The sequence below is a fragment of the Zeus faber genome, assembly GCF_960531495.2.
Source record: "Zeus faber genome assembly, chromosome: 8".
Classification (NCBI taxonomy): Eukaryota; Metazoa; Chordata; class Actinopteri; order Zeiformes; family Zeidae; genus Zeus; species Zeus faber.
This window is the reverse complement of record NC_137195.1, coordinates 744,498-754,661: the sequence shown is the minus strand read 5'-3', so window position 1 is coordinate 754,661 and position 10,164 is coordinate 744,498. Positions and strand designations below refer to the sequence as shown.

At 44.4% G+C, this 10,164-nt stretch overlaps 1 protein-coding gene across 2 annotated transcripts in view; it reads left to right on the top strand.

Annotated features, from left to right (window-relative positions):
• The window catches only part of cmtm6 (CKLF-like MARVEL transmembrane domain containing 6), a 9,809-nt gene extending 1,273 nt beyond the window's left edge, over positions 1–8,536 (top strand). For both annotated transcript variants that reach the window (XM_080006205.1, XM_080006206.1), the window contains exons 3-5: positions 3,458–3,634; positions 7,074–7,172; positions 7,269–8,536. In XM_080006205.1, coding sequence (XP_079862331.1) covers positions 3,458–3,634; positions 7,074–7,172; positions 7,269–7,424 — 432 coding nt within the window. In that variant the 3' untranslated portion in view covers positions 7,425–8,536. The remainder of the gene's footprint in view (positions 1–3,457; positions 3,635–7,073; positions 7,173–7,268) is intronic.
• Positions 8,537–10,164: the final 1,628 nt, after the last annotated feature.

Here is a 10,164-nt window from a genome sequence, read left to right as displayed (position 1 = left end):
TTAGTTACCAGTTAGTGTCCAGTTAGTTACCAGTTAGTGTCCAGTTAGTTACCAGTTAGTTACCAGTTAGTTACCAGTTAGTTACCAGTTAGTTACCAGTTAGTATCCAGTTAGTTACCAGTTAGTTACCAGTTAGTGTCCAGTTAGTTACCAGTTAGTGTCCAGTTAGTTACCAGTTAGTTACCAGTTAGTTACCAGTTAGTTACCAGTTAGTATCCAGTTAGTTACCAGTTAGTTACCAGTTAGTATCCAGTTAGTTACCAGTTAGTTACCAGTTAGTTACCAGTTAGTTACCAGTTAGTATCCAGTTAGTTACCAGTTAGTTACCAGTTAGTGTCCAGTTAGTTACCAGTTAGTGTCCAGTTAGTTACCAGTTAGTTACCAGTTAGTTTCCAGTTACCAGTTAGTGTCCAGTTAGTTACCAGTTAGTTACCAGTTAGTTACCAGTTAGTGTCCAGTTAGTTACCAGTTAGTTACCAGTTAGTTACCGGTTAGTGTGCAGTTAGTTACCAGTCAGTGTCTAGTTAGGTACCAGTTAGTGTCCAGTTAGTTACAGTTAGTGTCCAGTTAGTTACCAGTTAGTGTCCAGTTAGTTACCACTTAGTATCCAGTTAGTTACCACTTAGTGTCCAGTTAGTTACCAGTTAGTATCCAGTTAGTTACCAGTTAGTGTCCAGTTAGTTACCAGTTAGTGTCCAGTTAGTGTCCAGTTTGTGTCCAGTTAGTGTCAAGTTAGTGTCCAGTTAGTGTCCAGTTTGTGTCCAGTTAGTGTCAAGTTAGTGTCAAGTTAGTGTCCAGTTTGTGTCCAGTTTGTGTCAAGTTAGTGTCAAGTTAGTGTCCGGTTAGTGTCAGGTTAGTGTCAGGTTAGTGTCAGGTTAGTGTCCAGTTAGTCAACAGTTAGTTACCAGTATGTGACAAGTTAATCTCCAGTTAGTGTCAAGTTAGTGCCCAGTTAGTTACCAGTTAGTTACCAGTATGTGACAAGTTAATCTCCAGTTAGTGTCAATTTAGTGTCAAGTTAGTGTCCGGTTAGTGTCAGAATAGTGTCCAGTTAGTTACCAATTAGTTACCAGTTAGTGTCCAGTTAGTGTCTTGTTCAACCTGTCCACACCAGAGCGCAAAAAATGTTTAAACACTGACATACGCCAGGTTAGTAGGGGGCGATACTCTGTCACAGAAGAACATGAGGAGCACACAGCGCGTTGAGCTTCTTCATAACATTCACATTCATTCAGACGATGTTAATCCCGATTTTGGAGAGTGCTAACCTACTGATTACCCATGTTTTGACCCATTTGTCAACAAGTGCAAGATTTTCAAATCAATTCGAAAAACTTAGATTTTATTAAAATGTCTTTGTTTGAAGAATTTAACTTAGAAACAAACAATGAAATAAAAATAAACACAAAAAGAAAAAAAGACACAAAATGTAAAAGTTGATATTAAATTAAAAAAAAAATTAAGTTCCAGTGAACGCATCATCACTTCTGAAACAAATAATTATTTCCTGAGTTCCCCATGAACACAGCATGGCTTTCTGCTTGGAGAGCCGTGTCTAAATGCGTGTCTCTATTGCCTAGTTGGACGTCTGCTCTTTTACATTAAATCGCATTTAGCAGACGCTTTTATCCAAAGCCACTTACAATTGTTCAAACAGCGACGGACGCAGCCATCAGGAGCAATTAGGGGTTAAGTGTCTTGCTCAAGGACACTACAGCATGCTAGCAGGAGGAGCCTGGGATCCAACCAGCAACCTTTAGATGACTAGACCACCAGCTCTACCTCCTGAGCTACCATCCCCACCCCTCTTATTCTGGTGAGTACGTTCAAAGTAGTGTAAAACAGAGATAATAACATTTTGTTATTATTTAAAAACCAGGACTCATCAGCTGCATAACTCCATAATTACCGATCCCGTTGTGGTCACAAAGGTGGAAGAATGACCGATATATGGGGCTCTACTTTCAGCCCCCTAGCGGAGACACTGAGAGCTACACCACGGAAACCAGCAGTTTGCGGGTGGAGGTCTTTGAGAAGCTCCGTCAACACAGGAAATAGAGTTTGGAAAAGTTTCTACCCTGTAAGGCGTTGTTTTCCTGAAACACCGTGTTGATGTGGACTGTTTGATTTTCCTTTCTCTAAATGCAGCGTGGAGCCACGAGCTTCAATTGGATTTGATCTGATTTGGTTTAATGAATTGATCTACAAAGGGATGGAATCCAGGACAAGCTGTGGCGTTTCTCCTCAACCCGCTCAGTGTTTTATGTTTGTCTCGTGTGCGTTGGTGTGTTGTTGTGCAGGAAGGGGAAGGAAGCTGGGAATAAAGAAGGTGCTGAGAGGGCTGCAGTAGCAGGTGCTGCAGTCAGGGGGCGCTGCACACCGCTCAACCTCTATCACTCACATACTTCCCTGGTTCTCTGGTTCATTAAAGATGGAAAGTGCAGAGTCTCCACCACTGCTTTTGACAGACAACAGCAGGAGACTGTTTGGAAATACTTTGCATTTGAGGCAAAGCGTAAACTCAGAGAATTGGAGTTTTGTTTCCTCCTCCAGACGGCGCTGCACCGTGCGTGCGTTCCGGTTTTCCTGTGTTTTTATTTAATATCTATTTGTAGTAGTTTGTTTCCTAGCGTGAGACAAACACACAACACAGTTGTTTTTGGTTTGGGTGGATAGGGGGCGGGGCAGCAGGGGGTCTCACAGAGGAGCGCAGACCACGTGGCCCCGATGAGGACCATCCTCCAAATCCACAACAACAAAAACACAGCACGTATAAGGGCACCATGGCAACAAGGGGCAGGTGCTGCCTGTTGTTTCTGTTGCTATGGGAGTTAATTTAGTAAAAACTGGATGTTTTTGTGTAAATAGGTAACTTGTAAATAATAAATCCTGCACTTCTCTAAAGGGAGCCTCTATTTCTCGACCAGACTTTAATATCAAGTAGTTTATTAGTATCTTTTTATTTTTTTGTGTTTATAATTATTTATTTTTCATTCATACGTTTGGACTACCAGTGCATACTTATTTAGTTGATACATGCTTTATTTAAAATAAGTGCATTTATTTATTTAACATTAGTGTTAAATATATGTTCATTTGAGTTCAGCAATTTTGTGTCTCATTTGTTATTATTATTAAATTGTTGTATTTTATCAGGTGCAACAAAAACAACAGCATAATATCGACGTAAAAAAAAACAACATGTTGTTTTGGAAGGTAGGACACTTCAAGTTCAGGAGAATATTTTGGGAAGTGTCTGCATTTTGGAATTGTCCTTACATCCAAAAATGTCACCTCCCTGCCGAAAACATGTCCTCAACTCCCCTATTTAGGAAGTGAGGACATTTTGGCCAGTTCTCCCCGTCCTTCTGCCTCCTCCATTTTCAAACTTGCTGTCCTCAAATCCTCCAGCCATGGCTTCCCTGTGTTCCTGAGGGGACCACTTCCTGTCTTTCAGCTCCTGTCCTTTGTGGCTTTCGTGGTGGAGGAGACCGTCACCTCGTGCCTGAGCTGCAACACCCTCTACTTCTTTGAGTTTGTCAGCTGCACGGCCTTCCTCTTCACCCTCCTCCTCCTCACCCTGTTGTCCACCAGCCTGCACCGCCGCGTGGGCATCACCTGCTGGTCAGAACTGGTATGTACACACCACTTCCTGTTTCGTACCTACCGCCTCCTGTTTTGTACCCACTACTTCCTGTTTTGTACCCCACCTTCCCACAGCCTCCTGTTTCTTACCCACTTCTTCCTGTTTTGTACCCACTGCCTCCTGTTCTGTACTGACTACTTCCTGTTTCGTACCCACTGCCTCCTGTTTCGTACCCACTACTTCCTGTTTCGTACCACTGCCTCCTGTTTTGTACCCACTACTTCCTGTTTCGTACCTACCGCCTCCTGTTTTGTACCCACTACTTCCTGTTTTGTACCCCACCTTCCCACAGCCTCCTGTTTCTTACCCACTTCTTCCTGTTTTGTACCCACTGCCTCCTGTTCTGTACTGACTACTTCCTGTTTCGTACCCACTGCCTCCTGTTTCGTACCCACTACTTCCTGTTTCGTACCACTGCCTCCTGTTTTGTACCCACTACTTCCTGTTTCGTACCACTGCCTCCTGTTTTGTACCCACTACTTCCTGTTTTGTACCCACCGCCTCCTGTTTTGTACCCACTACTTCCTGTTTCATACCCACTACTTCCTGTTTCATACCCACTACTTCTTGTTTCATACCCACTACTTCCTGTTTCGTACCCCCAACTTCCCTCCGCCTCATGTTTCGTACCCACTACTTCCAGTTTCGTACCCAGTACTTCCTGTTTTGTACCCACTACTTTCAATTTCATGTCCACTACTTCCTGTTTCCTACCCCAACTTCCCACCGCCTCCTGTTTCGTACCCACTACTTCCAGTTTCGTACCCGCTACCTCCTGTTTCGTACACACAACTTCCCAACGTGTCCTGTTTCATACCCACTACTTTCTGTTTCATACCGTCTACTTCCTGTTTCTTACCCGCAGCCTCCTGTTTCTCACCCACTACTTCCTGTTTCATACCCACTTCTTCCTGTTTCCTACCCCAACTTCCCACCGCCTCCAGTTTCGTACCCACTACTTCCAGTTTCGTAGCCACTGCTTCCTGTGTTGCACGCACCGCTTCCTGCATTCCATGCTTCACTTTTGTTGTTTCTGTTCACAGAATTTTTTTTATTTAACACCCATTCAAGATATACATATCTTAAATACATACAATAACTCGCAGAAAAACAAATAATATCACAATGTAATGTATACACTATAATATCATACATACGTACATATGTCCATATGTACATACATGTACGTACGTACATCCATACATACATACATACATACGTACATTTACATTTACATTTAGTCATTTAGCAGACGCTTTTATCCAAAGCGACTTACAAGGGAGAATAACATTCAAGCTACATTGCGACAGAGACATCAGTGTAACAATAAATACTGCTAAGTTGTGCAAAGTACTTGTAGGTTAGGAGAGGAGGTACTTACTGAAGAGCTGGGTCTTCAAGTGCTTCTTAAAGACAGAGGGAGGTCCCTGATCTGGTCATTTTTGGCAGCTCGTTCCACAAACGTGGAACTACAAATGAGAATAACCTGGATTGCTGTGGTTGTACGGCCGGCAAAGCCAGGCCACGCTCATTTGATGAGCGCAGCATCCGGGGGGTAACATGTGCTTTTACAAGAGCATTAAAGTAGGCGGGAGCATTCCCAGCAATCACTCTGTAGGCCAGCATCAGAGACTTGAACTTGATGGACATCAGTGGAGCTGGATGAGCAGCAGAGTGACATGTGCCCTCTTTGGCTGGTTGAACACCAGTCGTGCCGCATCATCTGCAGTGGCTTCACCGCACAGGCCTCAAGCCTGTTAAGAGGGCGTTGCAGTAGTCGAGACGGGACATCACCAAGGTTTGTACCAGCAGTTGAGTGGCATATTGGGTCAGGTACGGCCTGACCTTTCGGATGTTGAGTAGTGCGAAGCGGCAGGACCGGGAGACGGCGGCAACATGGTCCGAGAATGTCAGTTGGTCATCAATAATGACACCAAGATTCCTTGCAGCCTTGGTAGGAACAAGAGATAGAGAGTCAATTTTAATATCAATGTTGTGATAAATACCTTGTTTGGCCGGGAAGACCAGCAGTTCAGTTTTTACCAGGTTTAGTTGAAGATGATAATCCTTCATCCATGTGGATACGTCAGCAAGACAATCCGAGATCCGCGTCGAGACAGTGGGGTCGTCGGGCGGGAAGGACAGATAGAGTTGAGTATCATCCGCATAGCAGTGATATGAAAAGCCATGTGAGTGGATGATGGAGCCCAGTGAGGTGGTGTATATGGCAAAGAGGAGGGGTCCTAGCACCGAGCCTTGGGGCACCCCTGTGGTGAGGTTGTGAGGCACAGACAGCTGGCCTCGCCATGTCACACTGAACGAGCGCCCAGTGAGGTAAGATTCAAACCAGGAAAGTGCACTGCCCGTTATGCCCATACTTGAGAGTATGGACAGGAGTATGCAATGATTGACAGTGTCAAAAGCAGCTGATAAGTCTAACACAATGAGAACCGAGGATTTGGCAGCAGCTCTAGCAGTTTTTAAGGCCTCTGTCACAGACAACAGGGCTGTTTCGGTGGAGTGACCACTTTTGAAGCCAGATTGAAGTGTATCAAGAAGGTTGTTTCTTGACAGGTACTCTGTAACCTGTCTAGAGACCGCCCTCTCTAAGGTTTTGGAAAGGAATGGGAGGAGAGAGACCGGCCGATAGTTTTCTACTTGAGTGGGATCGAGTGAAGGTTTTTTGAGCAGTGGTGCGACCCGAGCCGCTTTGAAAGTAGAGGGGAATGTGCCAGAAGCGAGGGAAGAATTAATCAAATGTGTGATTGCCGGGGTGATAGTCGGTGATATTTACATTTACATTTAGTCATTTAGCAGACGCTTTTATCCAAAGCGACTTACAATTATTCAAACACCGATGGACGCAGCCATCAGGAGCAATTAGGGGCTAAGTGTCTTGCTCAAGGACACTACAGCATGCTAGCAGGAGGAGCCTGGGATCCAACCAGCAACCTTTAGATCACTAGACCACCAGCTCTACCGCCTGAGCTACCATCCCCACGTGGCTATGGCTTGATATGGCTTGAAGGAGGTTAGATGGGATCGGATCTAGCGGACAGGTAGTAGGACGGCTACATGTTAGTAGTTTAGATACCTCACTTTCAGCGAGGGGGGTGAAACCAGGGAACCATGAGCCTAGGACTGGAGAAGACAGGTTGTAAGTGAGTTGTTTAGTGAATTGGCTGCTGATGGCTGCCACTACACACATACATCCATACATACATACATACATAGGTACATACATACGTACTTACAGACGTACACACACACATACAGTACATACAGTAATTTCACAGTCACTAGGCAGAATCAGAAAAAACAAACCGTGATAAAAAGGCATGAATCCAAGGAGCAGGATTAAATCCGTCCTGAAGTGATGAGAAAAAGCCCTGAAAAGCTGGAATGAAGCTGCGTGTGTGGTGTACAGGACTGCGGTTACACGGCGGTCATCTTCCTCCTGTTTATCTTGGCGTCAGCTCTGTTCACTGCGTACAACGGAGGGAGCGACGTGGAGAAGAGCGCCGCGGTGAGTCCGGCTGCCGTCGGCCATTTTAGCCCGCCCACCGCGTCCGCCGCGCTCGCATTTAACCTGCAACTCGTCTCTGTCCACTTCCTGTCCCAGGCGTTCGGCTTCCTGTCCAGCGCCGCCTTTTTCCTGGACCTGGTTCTGTTTCTGAAGACCAACGGGCTTCCCTTCCCGACCAGGAAACCAGAACCGGAGACAGGAAACGAGCCGCAGTCCGAGGCCGAGCGGCTCAACGACACCGCGGGCGACTGAACCGCACCCATTATTTATCTTTTTATATTTCCTTCCAAACATTCCTTCAAACCCAGATGAACCTTGACTTTATCTTCAAAACTTTATCTCAGCGTCCGAGATTTGATCGAGTGAAAATCCAATCAAATCCAATTCACCGTCACCAAAATATACAAACAAACTATAAGTCTGAAGGGTTGTGCCTGCCGCACCTTCAGCGACCCCCAGGGGGCCGCCAACCCCACTTTGGGAACCTCGGTTTTCGACCGCATGAATCCAAATCCTTCTTCAAGATTCAAGATTTTTATTTGTCACATACATATACATACTTCCATACATATATGCAGTGAAATGTAATTGTGATGTAATCTTTGGGGTTTGATCGCATTGTTCTTCGCTGTCTAACAATCAATCAATGTGTTATTGTTCTGAACACGCCTCTGGTTTCCATGGAGACGCTGACTATAAACTGGTCCAGAGTAGTGACCAGCCTCCTGCTGATCCAGCTTCACATCCCACAATGCATTGCAGCCGTGTTGCTTTTTATATTAAAGTTAATTTATTTTTGATACGCCTGTAGCCTCACGCTGAAGAAGTGACGCCTGTTTCTCGTTGTTTCTCGTAACTCATTTCCTGTTGTTCTTCCTCGTAACTTGTTTCTAACCACAAATTAACATTTTTTGTCATGAAAAACAAATAAACACTTTTTAACAGCAGATTAGATGCTAACGGTTAGCCTTGTTAGCCTCAAGTTTTTCCACTTTTTTATGAAGCTGCATTTATTTTGAATTTGACGCTTGTTTTGAACATGGATTTGAATAGTTTCCTTATTTAAAATGTCTTTTCACACTTTTTATTTTTACATTTCAAGCAAAGTACAAAACACAAAACATTTTGAGTGAAGCTGAATGTTTATTTTCTTGTTTCCGAAAAACAAATAAGAATTTCGATTATTTTCACTTTGATCTTGGTGACAATCTGGAGATAATCAATATGTTTAGAATATTAAGACTTTTCTAACTTTTCTTAAATCTCCACTCAGGATCAACAGTTTTTTCATGTTCTTAACTTTCAGGAAGTTGCATCAAACAATCTGTTGTAATATCTATAAATAAAATATCTCTTCAACTATGCTTCATATTTTGATGTTCGGCATCAGAAATTAACTTTTCATTTTGTGGCTTAAGCTCTACCTGCTTCAAAGTAAGACCAGGATCCAGGACCCCTTCCACAATAAAAGTGTTGGTTGGTTTGATGCGGTGTCTGCAGTGCAGATGCACCAGTGGGAGGCTCCACTGCCTCTGTTGTCCTTGTATATTTAACTATTTCAGAAGCGTTCAAGTATAAAGCACCTGTTCAAAACACTGATGGAGTACTTCCTGTCCTGGTCCAGTCTGTTCATTCAGCTGCTGAGACTGAGGCTGTTAGAGAGGAAGTGACCCCCACACGCCGGGGTGAGTCATATTTCCCATCATGCCTTGCTCCGGCATTCCAAACAAACACCTCCCTTTTCCACTGATGACTAGGATGGAAGGAGACTGTCCATAAGTCAAACTATTAATAAAGTAAATTTCGTACCAGGGAAACACAATGTGCTTTACAGAGAAGAGTCAAAGAAAATATACAGACGTCGACAAATGAGTTGGTATCCTTACAGCTCATTGAAACAATGCTTCATTCCTCCTGAAAAGTGATAACAATTCAAAACAATGTTCTCATGTATACCTGCATGCCTTTGGTATGTCATAGAGTAAAGCAAAGACACTGAAAAGAGATAAATTCAATTCTAAAATGGCCTGGACAGATTTGTTGGTTAACCTTAGAAAAGATTATAAATATTTATAAGTGGAACCTTGCATTACGAGTGTACCAGTTAACGGGTAATTTGTTCTATGAGCCGAGGCTCGTGCAAATTCTTGTCTTTTTTTACGAGTGGAAATCCACATTAGCGAGGTTCACGCAGCGAGGTTCACATATTTACATTTAGCCATTTATCAGACGCTTTTATCCAAAGCGACTTACAAGGGACAATAAGATTCAAGCTACATTGCAACAGAAACATTAGTGTAACAATAAATAAATACTGCGTAGTAGTGCTGAGTAACTGTAAGTTAGGAGAGGAGGTGCTCTCTGAAGAGCTGGCTCTTCAAGTGCTTCTTAAAGACAGAGGGAGGCCCCTGCTCTGGTGGTGTTTGGCAGCTGGTTCCACCAACGTGGAACTACAAATGAGAACAGCCTGGATGGGCGTGGTCGTGCAGCCGGCAGAGCCAGGCCACGCTTATTTGATGAAGGCAGCGTCCGGGGGGTAACATGTGCTCTTACCAAGCGGCTACAGGTAACCAAGCGGCTACAGGTAACCAAGCGGCTACAGGTAACCAAGTGGCATCAGGTAACCAAGCGGTTATAGGTAACCAAGCGGCTACAGCTAACCAAACGGCTACAGGTAACCAAGCGGCTACAGGTAACCAGTGGACCTGGATAAGCAGCGGAGTAACGTGTGCCCTCTTTGGCTGGTTGAACACCAGTCGCACCGCCGCATTCTGTATCATCTGCAGTGGCTTCACCGCACAAGCGGCAAGCCTGTTAAGAGAGCGTTGCAGTAGTCGAGGCGGGACATCACCAAGGTTTGTAGCAGCAGTTGAGTGGCATATTGGGTGACTTTTCGGATGTTGAATAGTGCGAAGCGACACGACCGAGAGACAGCGGCAACATGGTCCGAGAATGTCAGTTGGTCATCGATAATGACACCTAGATTCCTTGC